We start from the raw sequence: 14,158 nt of genomic DNA, 5'->3' as shown, positions 1-14,158 counted from the left end.
TGTTTTCCCACCTCTCAATTGAAAGAATGGTGAACACTCCATTAGCTGATACATTTTTCTCATGATGAATGAGAAATATAGCCAGCAGATGCTCAGTAAATACTGATGAACCCTTCCGCAAAAGATTGCTGTGTTCTTCATAAAGTTGTTCCACCCCAGAGACAAGGATAAAAACAGAACTGTATACACCAGAGTAATTTTATACACTCCAGACTCAAAGCTCTTCCTGGCTGAGAATCACTTGTCCAAGTGACTGACTTGGGATTTTATATTTGCCTTGTAAGTGTAGTGCCCAGGCCATCAGATGCCCCAGGCAGTGCATAGGAGGCCCAGTTCACATATCCAGTCAGAAATTGACCCAAAGCTGGACTCACAGACTAAAGCCTGTGTCCTTTCTCCTGCCATCCTCCTCTCAGAGCCCAGGACTCCTCCACTGTCTTCCCTGGTGGAGCAGGCAGCCCAGAAAGCTCCAGAGGCAGAGGCCCACCCTGTGCAGATCCAGACTCAGCTCCTCCAGAAGAACCTGGGCAAACAGGCCCCAGCAGGCAGCAGACAGATGGACTACTTGGGCACCTTCTTCAGTTACTGCAGCACCCTTGCTGCAGTTCTCCTTCAAAGTTTGAGCTCTGAGCCTGGTAGGTAGCAAGAAGGAGGCAATAGATTCATGGCAGCTGCAAGTGTTCAGGCCAAGGAAGAGAAAAGACGCACGATTAAAAGACTCTGGATACAGTAGTAGCCAAGAACAGTAGATTTGTAAGGTCCTCCTCTCTTATTCATCTCTGGCTATTTTACTCATCTTTATGCTAGTATAACTGTATGGGAGTACTCAATTAATTTTCTTGGAATTAGTGACTCAAAAATATCTCTGTCAGACCTGTGGTCCACTGTGGATTTGAGGGGCCAGCAGAGGAATCGAGTCTCTGATATGAGTACCAGATTCTTTCTTAAGTTCACAGAGTAAGTACCACATGCACTTCAGTCGGGTTGAAGAGAGCAGGAGTTAGCTGTCTGTGGCTAGACGTGCCCACTGAAGTTCATCTGGGATTGGAAGTCTTTAGAGCAGTGGTAAGATATAGATAAACTTGTGGTCAGGTTCATGTTGAGAATACCCTTTACCTAGAATGAATTAACAGAAGGATCTCAATACTGTCTTCATCTTGACACTGTACTTTTTTCTCGATTCTGGGAAACAGGGCTCTGAACTCTTGTAGTCAGTAGTGCAAACAAATACCATGTTCTTTACCTTTGCAGATCATGTGGAGGTCAAGGTAGGAAATCCCTTTGTTCTGCTGCAACAGAGCTCTTCCCAACTGGTGTCACATCTCCTGTTTGAAAGACAAGTTCCCCCAGAGAGGTAGGAGCCACCTCCATGCAAGTCAGTCAGCCATGGGCCTTCCTAATGATTTCATCAAGATAGCCAAGGGCTCAGTGCATTGGTGCTTGGGGTTAATACAGAGAGTGGGGATTTCTTCCAGACTGAATCTTTTATTCTTACACAACTCTGTGAAAACGTAATGTGCCTTGTTTCCTGCTTTCTCTCTCAATACCTCTAGCATGTATATTGTTAAGTATGAAATCAATGGGTGACTCTGCACTTTATAAATAGGCAAAAATCCAAAAATTCGATAACATGATAGTTGATTAGACTGTAGGAAAACAGCATTCTCAGAGAATGCAAGTGTGACATAAATTTGTACAGCCTCCATAGGAAGGCAGTTTGTCAATATTTATTAAAATTGCAAATTCATATGCCCTTTGATTTAGCAATCCAGTTTGGACAATGTATCCTACAGCTTTATTATACATAAGTGATTTATGTGCAAAATCATTTCATTGCAATCTTGTATATAGTACCAACAGATTAGAAAATTCATTGTCCACTAACAGGAGCCTAGTTACGGTTCATCTGTATAATGGAATACTATGTAACTGCAAAAACTAAAGAGGGTCCTCTCTATAGAGGGATGTGGATAGATCTCGCAGATGTGCTCAGTGAAAACACAAAGGGCAGAGCAGTATGTCTAATAGGCTACTTTTTGTGTTTTAAAAAAAAGTGTAATGATTAGGAACTTTTATTTACATTTGCTCATATAAGCATAAATAAATTGTAAGACTGGGTAATGGTGCCTGTGTATTCAAGCCTTGTATGCCCTCTGCTTCTCTCCTTCCAGACTGGCAGCCCTTCTGGCCCAAGAGAATCTCAGCCTAAGTGTGCCGCAGGTCATCGTCAGCTGCTGCTGTGAGCCCCTTGCTCTTTGCTCATCCCGGCAAAGCCAACAGACCTCCTCCCTCCTGACTCGTCTGGGTACTCTGGCCCAGCTGCATGCCTCCCACTGCCTAGATGACCTCCCACTTTCTACACCGAGTTCCCCGAGGCCAACTGAGAACCCCACATTGGAAAGAAAGCCCTATTCCTCCCCAAGGGACTCATCACTCCCAGCCCTCACCTCCTCTGCCTTGGCCTTTCTTAAGTCTCGCTCAAAGCTCCTAGCTACGGTGGCCTGCCTGGGGGCTTCCCCGAGGTTAAAGGTCAGCAAGCCCAGCTTGTCATGGAAGGAACTTCGTGGCCGCAGGGAGGTGCCTCTGGCTGCAGAGCAGGTAGCCCGGGAGTGTGAGCGCCTTCTGGAACAATTCCCTCTGCTTGAGGCCTTCCTTCTGGCTGCCTGGGAGCCCCTGCGGGAGTCCTCGCAGCAGGGGCAGAATCTGGCAGTGAATCTCTGTGGTTGGGCCCGTCTTTCTACCGTTCTCCTGGGCCTACATTCTCCCATTGCCCTAGATGTACTGACTGAGGCTTTCGAGGAATCCTTGGTGGCCAGAGATTGGTCCCGGGCCCTTCAGCTCACTGAAGTGTACGGGCGAGATGTGGACGATTTGAGCAGCATAAAGGATGCGGTCCTGAGCTGTGCTGTGGCATGTGGTGAGCAGAATGCTTTGCCTCCCTTTTTCACTAATGGTAATACTTGGTATTCACTGGGTATATTATCACCTTTAAACCTCATGGTAACTAGAGAGAAGTCCCACTATAATCTCATGTTATTAAGAGGAGACCAGGGCTCAGAGGGGTTAGGAAACTTACCCAGGGTGGTAAGTGGTAGAGTAGAGCTTAGAACCCAAGTCCATCTGACTTTAAACAGGCACTCATAACCAGTATTCTCAATACTGTATATCATAATTCTTGTGAAATTCTATAGACTACAAATGTTTGGGCCCCATCCCCAGAGGCCCAGGACTTTGTAAGCCACAGTCTCGCTCATAACTACCCAGCCCTTCCAGTACAGCATGAAAGCAGCCAGCGTCAATATATAAAGAAATGAACATGGCTATAGTCTAATAAAACTTTATTATAAAAGCAGATTGTGGGTCTCTTTGATGACCACTGCTTTGAAAGCTCCCCAGGAAATTTTGACATGTAACCAGAGTGGAAAGCCAATGAGCTGCGACACTACTAGGATTTCCTAGCAGTGTTGTAGCAAGAGTTGGGTGTGATGTAGGGAATGACTTTCGGATAGGAGGTTTGGCTCCCTTTGGAAAGGAGAAAATCCATCCTTGAAAAGGTGGAGAAATCCACTGACTGGCTGTGTGGTCTTAATTGCTTGGAGTCTGTTTTTTGTATCTCCAAGATCATATCTGTGAAATGGGTGTGGAAGAGAGAGATCTAAGTCATGATGACAGAGAATATCCAGGGAGTGAAACTAGTCTATCTGGAATAACTTTCAAGTGGTTATGTATGGCATAGGGTGGAAATTACAGGGAAAAGGAAAGTTTCACTGACAAAGTGAGTCTGAAACAGTCCTATATGTTCAGCATGCCAAGACATGGAGAGCTTCATCTCTTCTGTCCTTCCTTTATTCCTTCCTTCCTTTCTCTTTCCTTCTCTTCCTCCTGAAAGTCTCATGACTATTATCAGGTTTACCTAAAGATAAACATAGGGTAGAGATACAGCATTTTTCTTGTCATATAATGGTTCCAAGTGTAAAAACTAATTAAGATCACATGCATCTTAAGGATCCTCCAAGCTCCTGTTTTATGAAATTGAAGAAAGCCCTTTCTCAAGAAGTAACGTGGACTCTTGAGCTCTTCAGGTCCCATGCTTGCTGCCTCTAAGCATCTTTTTTGTCTTATAGACAAGGAAGGTTGGCAATACCTGTTTCCTGTGAAGGATGCATCTCTGAGAAGTCGGCTGGCCCTACAGTTTGTGGACAGGTGGCCCCTGGAGTCATGTCTGGAGATTCTGGCTTACTGCATTTCAGACACGGCTGTCCAAGAAGGACTAAAGTGTGAGCTACAGAGGAAGCTGGCGGAGCTGCAGGTGTATCAGAAGGTATGAGCCCTCGCATCAAGAGAAAAGAAATGGGCTTCTCACTCTATGATCAACTCCAACCTATTCTCGTATGATGGGGGACTTTAAGAAACAGAAAACATAGGCCTGGGTTTTGCTTTGCATCTGGCTTCAGTTCTTAGGTGGACAGCAGGGAGGCCTCCTAGCTGGTTCCTGTGTTACTTACTTCTGTAATTTTAAATAAATTTGTATGAAGTGGGGGTAAAAATAACAAAATTAACATTGAAATGGTGTATTACGGTCCAAAAAGGCTTTTTCACATGTCTTTTTGACCTTTGTGTATGTTTTTGTATATTATATCTTCTATAAAGTTTGTTTTAAATTTCAGCAAAATTTCAAGAGCTATTTTGAAAAGATGCATGAAGGTGACAATTTCAAAAGTGAAAGATTCTTGTGACATGTTTGTTATGTTCAAGCTCAAGAGGTTTAGGGAGACAAATTTAGGAAGCATGGCTACATAAGAAGTACAAAATAGATGCTAATTTTCCAACATATCCTTGGAGCAGACAGAGTCCAGGAACCCTACCAGAGACAGTGAAAATGGCAGGTGAAAAAAGGTTTATTTTTATTCTTCCTTGGCAGTTTTCATGCAGAGCTAAAATGTTGTATGAAAGGTGATCCCACAGAGCATTCAAGCCAGAAGAATATCTTGGGTGGAGTTTGGGGTGGAGGAGCACGGGACAGGTGAACCCCAGAACAATCTGGAAAGCATGAGAGCACTGTCTTCACTAGTGAAAGGCCCCAGTCCTGGCCGCCATATTCAGCCTTCACTTCCTGCTTGTTCTTCCCGGATAGGTTCACTCTGCTCTCTAAATAATCTTTGCCCAATTTGCTCTCTTTTCTGGCAAGTTCTAACAGCCTGACTTTGGGGCAGAGATCTAGAGATGGCCCATCTGTGGGCATGCCAGTGACTTGTTCATGGAAGGAGAAGCTGCAGTGTGGTTTGATGGATTTTCCTGTCTTTCCTTAGATTCTGGGTTTACAGTCTCCCCCCGTGTGGTGTGACTGGCAGACCTTGAGGAGCTGTTGTGTTGAGGACCCATCAACTGTCATGAACATGATTCTAGAAGCACAGGTACCATTTTCCTGGGTGTTGTTCCACTTCATCCTCCTTTCAGAGTTGCAACCCCTTAGCTGGCTGTATAAGCCCCTTTCTGCATGTCAGTGTTCACTTTTTTAAAAAATAACTATACCACATTCTTTTTTATTGTGAAATTTGCCAAAATCCAGATAAGTATAGAGAATAATACAATTGACTCTTTTGTATCATCACCCTGTGTATATAAATTTCATCACCCTGAAATTTTCTACATTGTGTATATTAGGTAGAGAACGTATTTCTCAAAGTGGAATTGCTGGGTCATCGGTCACGAGCGTCCTCACCTTTACTAGGATATTATCAACACACTCTCCAAAACGCTTACCCCAGTTACACTCCCACTTGCAGTTCCTGCTATTCCATACACATGTCACCTTTTTGTTTATCTTTATTTTTATTATTATTTTTGAAACAGAGTCTCACTCTTTCACCCAGGCTGGAATGCAGTGGCACAATCTTGGCTCACTGCAACCTCCACCTCCCGCGTTCAAGCGATTCTTCTGCCTCAGGCTCCTGAGTAGCTTGGATTACAGGCACCTACCACCACGCCCAGCTAATTTTTTTGTATTTTTAATAGAGACAGGGTTTCGCCATGTTGGCCAGGCTGGTTTTGAACTCCTGACCTCAAGTGATCCATCCACCTTGACTTCCCAAGGTGCTAGGATTACAGGCATGAGATACCATGCCCAGCCCCTTGTTACCTTTTTATATTGTCCAACTTTTCAATGTTTACAATAAGATGGTATCTCATTATTGTTTTAATTTACATGATTACTAATAAATTTGAATATCTGTTCATGTTTATTAGACTTCCAAGTGCTAAGTAGGATTTTGTCTACCTTTTAAGAAGCTGACTATAGATGCTCATTCAAATGTTTGTTCATTCAGGAAATACTTATTGCATGCCTATTGCCAGTCACTGTGCTAAATGATGGTGAAACAAAAATAGTTAAGCTGTCCTTGCCCTGGAGTGGCTCACATTTTGGGGACAGAGGTGATGTAAGATGCATCCCTAGGTGACTGCAACATAATATACAAATGACAGAAGTAAGCTCAGATTGTGGGCGCACAGACAGGGCACCTAACATAGCCTGAGAAACAAGGAAGCATCCTGAAGAAGGCAGTCCTAGGCAGGGTTGTGGGGAGGACATTCCAGACACCCCTATGTGGGAATATTTGAACAAAGCCCTAGGAATTCTATTCTCTGAAACTTCATCTACAGTTCACAAATTGGGGTTTTGGGGTAGTGAGGTGGAACATGAGTAGAATCCAACCACCGATATGTGTATTTGGCCTTTGTAGTATTGGTCTACAGAATTTTTATTTTTTCATGTTGACTTTATTGCCAAAATTTTAAAATACAGAAATTGTATGATTTTTAAAAAGTTTTGTAACTTGAAAGTCTGACAACATTGGGCCTGCCCATTCTTATAGCATGGGTGCTATGTCCTTTAAACAGAGTCTTTTCAGTCTTTCCCACTTCCTTAGAATCTCCCCAGGGTTGACACCAAGTGTCTGTTGCCACGTCATCTGCTATTTTTTCATAGTAGAGCTAAGAGGAAAGTGATATGAACAGTAAGCCTGCTTCAATCATTTTCATCATAGTGAAGTTCCCATCAGCACTTACAGACATTCCTGGGGCTTTGTAGACTCCAGACTGCTAAGAAGAATCAGGCAGTCATGTAAAGGTATTGAAGGCATGTGTGTTTCCTTCCAGGAGTATGAGCTGTGTGAGGAGTGGGGCTGCCTGTACCCCATTCCAAGAGAACATTTAATCAACCTTCATCAAAAGCATCTTCTCCATCTTCTAGAAAGAAGAGATCATGACAAGGCTCTGCAAGTAAGCCCCCAGTTCTTTCCATTTTTCTTCTGGGGTGGGACAAGAAGATTAGTCAAATCAGATGTCTTTGTTTTCATGTTGAATCCCATGCAATCTCAGATATGCCTCTTCAGGTCCTTCAGGAGCTGGTTATAGTCATCTTGAGAAGAAGGGGCCTAGCCTTGCGTTAGGCACCAGATGGGGCAGCTGAGTCCAGAATTCTGCTGAATTCTGGTCCTGTCAAAGCCATGGCATTTGTGAAACTACAGAGGTGGTTTTAAAAAAAAAAAGCGAGTATAGAGAAAGGATTAGTCCAAGATGCGTAAACCTAAATATTCCTTTCTCAAACAAAACAAGGCTGATCTAAGAGCTCTCCTGCATGCCTCACCTTCCTCTTCTACCCTTCAACAATAGCTCCTGCAAAGAATCCCTGACCCCACCATGTGCCTTGAAGTGACAGAGCAATCCCTTGACCAGCACACTAGCTTGGCCACTTCTCACTTCTTGGCCAACTACCTCACCACTCACTTCTATGGACAACTGACTGCTGTCCGACACCGTGAAATCCAGGCGCTGTATGTGGGATCCAAGGTAAGGAGGAAAAGGAGGTGTTGGGAAGGCATACCTGAGGGAGAGATTGCGAGCCTAGCTCTTCTTCAGAACTTGCCTTTTCAATGGCTCTTTTGCCAGGCACCTGCCATCTCTGGCCTGTGCTATATGAAATCCTTACCCTAGCAGCCCACTGTATCCTAGATGAGTCTCCTAGACTTGTCATTCTCTTCCTGTCCTGCCTCTGTAGTGAATTCTACCTGGTCCTCTTAAGTTGCCTTTATGGTTTCCATGGCATCTGCTCTATCAATGCTTCTCAATTCTGACAATATATCAGAATCACCTGGACTTAAAAAAAAAAAAAAATACCAGGCTATTCACCTCAACCCCAGATCAATTAAAACTGGTCTTGAGATAGGGACTGGACATCTTCCAAAGGGCTTCTGATGTGAGGATTTAAAACGACTGCTTGATAAACTTGTCTGTGCTAGTGGAAGAGGGTTAGTTGTCTATGTAATTAGATGAGATAAGCTCTTACCTTTGATGTATAACCTTGGAGACATTAATAGAAGAAACCACCAGCTAGAAATAGTAATCCAGGGAAGCAGAGTTTGAGGAGAGCTAGGGCCCTCTGGCATTCTTCTAATTATTCTGCCTGGCAGTCCTATATACTACCCCACAAATAGAACGAGTGCTAGGAGAACCATAAATATAACCACTGACCCACTTACTAAGAGTTAAACTACATAACATGTTCCTTAAGAAGATACACCCAATGTACCGTAGCTGAATAGGGGAACCCTTGAAAACCGGCAGTGAACAGAGTCCGTGAACATATTTCAAGCCTAGTGACCGTGACTTCTAAGGAGAACTTAGATTCATTGTTTACCTGTAGGACATAGGAGGTACCAGGTTTCATCAGACCACTAACACCACCTTGTATTTCTCATTCTGAGTAAAGCCTCAAACAAACAGAATGGTGGCATTAAGGGTCAGGGAGACCTCAACCATACCTGGAGGGTCCAGGCCAGAGGTCAGCAGGCTACCACCCATGGGCCAAATCCAGTCCCCAGCCTGCTTTTGTAAAGCAAGTGTTATTGGAACACACATGCGACTGTCATTTTACCTGTGGCTGCTTTCAAGGTACATGTGCAGAGCTGAATGTTTGAGACAGATATTATGGACCATAAAGCTTAAAATATTTACTCTCTGATCCTTTATAGAAAAAGTTTACTAACCTCTCATCTGGTGAAGGTACTTGGGGTACTTCTCAATTACCATCTGCAGAATTTAGTGGGGAGCTCAACCTTCCTGCCTAAAAAACTGCAAGTCCGTTTCGGTAGCTGGCTATGCGCCTTTTGTTCTCATGCACCCTTCTCCTTCCCAGTGAGAATCTTGAGTTTTTTTCTGAAATTTGTGTACTATTTTCTTTACTCTATGGATCTACCCCACAAACAGATTCTGCTGACCCTGCCTGAGCAGCACCGGGCCAGCTATTCCCACTTGTCCTCTAACCCCCTGCTCATGCTGGAGCAGCTGCTTATGAACATGAAGGTGGATTGGGCCACTGTGGCTGTGCAGACTCTGCAGCAGCTGATGGTTGGACAGGAGATCGGCTTCACTATGGACGAGGTGGACTCACTGCTTTCCAGATATGCAGAGAAAGCCCTGGACTTCCCATACCCTCAGAGGGAGAAACGATCAGGTAACTGCTAGCATCCTAAAAGGGGATTCTACGTGGAGGGAAGAAATGCCATGCTGCATTCTTAGTTTTAATTTGCACCCCTTTTAATATTTTGGGTTGATCTAGAGTGAACGAATACACTTCAGGAGAGATAGCTCTTTATTATATAGGAGCGATCTTGGTCTTGGAGGAAGTAGAATAATGACCAGAATTAAAAGGTGGTAGGTAACCAATGCATGCATAATAACATAAAGGTTTGGAAAACAAAATAGGCTGGAAATGGTGTCTGTCTGGCCTTGATATAGCGGGCTCCTCAGTGCCATCATTTGGTATTGAGAATATGCCTTATTCCCAGGATCACATCAGATATCACTTGTATGTGAGCTGACTCAGCCTATTCTACAATGAAGACACTGAAATAAGTATGGACTGATGTTCCCAGCCAGCTCTTTTTTCTTACTCCCTACCCTCCAGGGGCATCGTTTCAACATCTTCCACTTCCCTCTGGGCATTTTTAGATTTATTTTGTAGAATCCTAGTGTCCATTTCATTATCTTATATGCCTAAATATGGTTTGTTTTTCAAGGCGTTTAAGAAACATGCATGCTATGGGCTTAGAGGTACCTTCTCCATTCTCTTAATACCTAGTAGAGTCATGGAATGACAATCAGAGAAGCCAACAGAGCTTTGTTCTAAATGCCTAGGATGGTGAATCAAGATACTTATGGTAGAACCATATTTTGTCAGCATTTTCCCTCTCTACAGATTCTGTGATTCACCTCCAAGAAATTGTCCACCAGGCTGCAGATCCCGAGACCCTCCCTAGATCACCATCGGCAGAGTTCTCTCCTGCTGCTCCTCCTGGTAAGAGCTGGCTCTGATTATTCACTAAAATGTTTCAGTTTAGTCTTGCCTTATTCTGTCCTTCAGAATTTTTTTTTTTTTTTTGCTTCTTTTTTTCATTGTCAGTTATAACGTTATTAATTGTTTATCTTGGTTCATTCCAGATTTACATATATCTCAAAAGATTCAACATACAGTCAATTACTGTTATTTGTGGCAGTATGTCTATAAAGTCTCCACACTGAACTAGAAAATCCAGAACTCTTGCTCCTAGGGGAAATATGTACATGTATACACGTATCTCACATAGATGGTCATCTTAAATCCTAAAAACAGCTCATAGTAGATGATTCTATTTCCTTTTTTCTACAAAGGAGGTTCAGAAGTGTTAAGTGACTTGCCTGAGGCCACCCCCACTAACAGGTCCCAGAATTGGAGTTCAAATCCCATTCAACTAGCCCCAGCACTGAGCTTCTTGTACTACCCTGCACTGTCCACTACCACCTCCATCTTCTGGTCACTGTTTTGTTTTTTTTTTTTTTTTGAGACGGAGTCTTGCTCTGGCGCAATCATGGCTCGCTGCAACCTCCACCTCCTGGGTTCAAACAATTCTTCTGCCTCAGCCCCCCAAGTAGCTGGGATTAAAAGCATGTGCCACCATACCCAGCTAATTTTTGTGTTTTTAGTAGAGATGGAGTTTCGCCATGTTGGCCAAACTGGTCTCAAACTGCAGGTGATCCGCCTGCCTTGGCCTCCCAAAGTGCTGGGATTAAAGGTGTGAGCCACCACACCCAGCCAGGTCACTGTTGTATAGAGGCTGAAACAACCCCAGCTGGGAATCTGAGTATTGAGTGTTAGGTGACTCAAAACTTTCACGACCGCACGTGTTTGCAAATGACCACAAAAGCAAGATGAATATTGTTTTTGAGGTTACAAATGTTAACAAATAAGCAGCTTCACAAATATGCAGTCTGGTATTAATGAGGATTGACTGTACTTAGCCCTCAAGTTCATACTGTCACACACAAAGCAGAAGCTCCTCGAAGGCCTCAGCCATGTCTTGGTCGCCCTTTTCACCACCCCTCTAGTGCCCTGGTCTCCAGCACCCACACAATGGCCTACTCCCAAAAGAAGCTCAGCCAAGTATTTTGTTTTGCCAAATGGTCAAAGGAGCAGGATTCTAAGGTCTCTTCTTCTGAGTGCTACTAAGTGCACCATGTTTTACAGCTCTCTTTTTCTGTGACCAGCCAATGTTGCTCGGCTAGATGAGAAGAAATCTCTTTACATATCATAAAACAAACTGTGGCATTTTCTGGCCATACTTTGAGAATTAGTCATGCGTCATGGTAACCAGCCAAGCTGAGGGGACGGCTCAGCCTTGCAAGTATATTAGCAGCTTCATGCATCTGTATAAATAGCAGCCGGAGCAGCTTTGATGGTGTGTGTGTGTGTGTGAGTGTATGACCTTTTTTTTTTTTTTTGGAGACAGGATCTCACTCTGTTGCCCAGGCTAGAGTGCAGTGGTGCCATCAGAGCTCACTGCAGGTCAGTTCCTCCTGCCCCTGCTTCCCAAGTAGCTAGGACTACAGGCACACACCACCATTGCCTGGTTAATTGTTTTATTTTTTGTAGAGACAGGATCTTGCTTTGTTGCCTGGGCTGGTCTCGAACTCTTGAACTCAAGTCATCCTCCCACCTTGGCCTCCCAAAGTGCTGGGATTACAGGCATAATCTGCACCCAGCCTATATGAGCTTTTTATTATGGAAATTTTGCAAATCCCAGATATCATATCATCTCATTTATAAATATTTCAGTATAAATCTCTGAAAGGTAAGGACTTTCATGAAACAAAGCCATAATACCATTATCACATCTAGAAACAAATTAATAATAATTCCTTATTCTCAAATATCAAGTCAGTATTCAAAATTCTCCAGCTGTTTCATCAAGATTTTTTTATAGTTGGTTTTTCTAGACTCAAGATCTAAATAATGTCCATACATGGCTTGGCATTTGGCGAAATATCTCTTAAATCTTTTTTTAATTTTTATTTTTTAAGAGAGTCTCCCTCTGTCATCCAGGCCAGAGTGCAGTAGTCTGATCATGGCTCACTGTAATCTTGAACTCCTGGGCTCAAACAATCCTCCCACCTCAGCCTCCCTACTAGCTGGGACTACAGGCACACACCACCATGTCTGGCTAACTTTTGTAATTTTTTCTTTTGTATAGATGGAGTCTAGCTATGTCGCCCAGGCTGGTTTTGAACTCCTGGCCTCAAGTGATTCTCCTGCCTCAGCCTCCCAAAGTGCTGGGAGTACTGGCATGAGCCACTGCACCGGCCTCTTAAAGTGCCTTTAATTAATAGGTTCCCTGCCTCTTTTCTTGTTTATCCCCCCTACCTCTTTTTTATTTGTGGAGACTAGTCATTTGTGCCCCAGAGCTTCCCACATGCTGGATTTTGCTGACTGCCTTCCTGTGGCAATCTGCCTCTTCATCCCCAGAATTTCCAGGACACTAGTAATTAGATCTAGAAGCTGGACTTGATTCAGGCTTAATATTTTTTCGTAAGTATACTTGATAGCAGGTGGTGTACACGTCCATCAGGAGGCACACAATGTTCATTTGTCTCTCTTTTATGACACAAACAGCCACTGATGATCATTAACTGGATCTATTATTTCAATAAGCTTTGTAAAATGGTGAAATCCTATCATTGCCTCTTCATCTGTATGCTGGCATATTGATTACCTTTTACTCTCACCTCTGGCTCTGCCTCCCAGGTATCTCCGGTGTACATTCCCCTAGTCTAAGGGAAAGGAGTTTTCCACCAACCCAGCCCCCACAGGAATTTGTGCCCCCAGCGACACCGCCTGCCAGGCACCAGTGGGTACCAGATGAGACTGAAAGTATCTGCATGGTCTGCTGCAGGGAACACTTCACCATGGTAAGCAGCATCGGTCTCCACTGTCACCCTCAGGAGAAGGTAAAGGAGAATTCTAGTTCATGAGCCTGAGTTTACAGTCAACGCCTGTCCCCAAGAGAATATTGGTATTTTCAGAACTGCCAAATCTAAGACTTTGGGTTTATTTTTGACCTGATCAGAATGTGTTTTCTGGATTCAGACAGGTAGTAGACACTCTCAAATAGCAGTGAATTCTAAAATCTTTGCCATTGTCATGAGATAATAAAAAAGAGGCAGGAGGAGTCACCAGGTGTCAGTGGATCTTGTTTCCAGCTCCATGTCTTTAACAGTAAGACTGGTGACCTAGCAGTGGTTATATGCACTGACTCCAGAGACAGAGGACCTGGGTTCTAATCCTGGCTCTGCCTCTTAATGACAGTGTGACTATACACTATTTTGGTCTCATGTGCCTTCTTGTAAACTAAGGATGATACATTCTTAGGCTCATAGAGCTGTTAGGATTAAATAAATACATGTCACCATAGTTAACAGAGTACCTGCCCAGTATGCCACATCAGCTCAATGCTGATGAAAACAGTGTTGATGTAATTGCCCTGTGTCTGTTTCTTCCTCATCTATAAAAGAGGTGTAACATTTCTATATTTCTATTAGAATGAAATGAAGCAGTACTTTAAAGTCACTTTGATGCCCATCCACTGTAGACTGGATAAAGAAAAGTGGTACATATATACCATAGAATACTATGTAGCCATAAAAAAGAACAAGATCATGTCTTTTGCAGGAACATGGATGGAACCAGAGGTCATTATCCTTAGCAAACTAACATAGGAATGGAAAACCAAATACCACATGTTCTCAATCATAGTGGGAGTTAAATACTGAGAACACATGGACAGAAAAA

At 43.4% G+C, this 14,158-nt stretch overlaps 1 protein-coding gene across 8 annotated transcripts in view; it reads left to right on the top strand.

The window, feature by feature from the left end:
• ZFYVE26 (zinc finger FYVE-type containing 26) overlaps positions 1-14,158 on the top strand; it is a 67,917-nt gene that overhangs the window by 30,586 nt on the left and 23,173 nt on the right. For 5 of the 8 annotated variants that reach the window (XM_077941191.1, XM_077941189.1, XM_015143964.3 and 2 more), the window contains 10 exons: positions 417-635; positions 1,252-1,354; positions 2,172-2,917; positions 4,125-4,321; positions 5,310-5,414; positions 7,156-7,278; positions 7,672-7,848; positions 9,265-9,511; positions 10,238-10,354; positions 13,115-13,278. In XM_077941191.1, the coding sequence (XP_077797317.1) occupies positions 417-635; positions 1,252-1,354; positions 2,172-2,917; positions 4,125-4,321; positions 5,310-5,414; positions 7,156-7,278; positions 7,672-7,848; positions 9,265-9,511; positions 10,238-10,354; positions 13,115-13,278 (2,198 nt within the window). The remainder of the gene's footprint in view (positions 1-416; positions 636-1,251; positions 1,355-2,171; positions 2,918-4,124; positions 4,322-5,309; positions 5,415-7,155; positions 7,279-7,671; positions 7,849-9,264; positions 9,512-10,237; positions 10,355-13,114; positions 13,279-14,158) is intronic. The other 3 variants (XM_077941190.1, XM_077941188.1, XM_001107907.5) reach the window with 1 other exon arrangement.

Source organism: Macaca mulatta, chromosome 7, assembly GCF_049350105.2.
Source record: "Macaca mulatta isolate MMU2019108-1 chromosome 7, T2T-MMU8v2.0, whole genome shotgun sequence".
In the NCBI taxonomy this organism is placed as follows: Eukaryota; Metazoa; Chordata; class Mammalia; order Primates; family Cercopithecidae; genus Macaca; species Macaca mulatta.
This window is presented reverse-complemented; position numbering and strand designations above follow the sequence as displayed.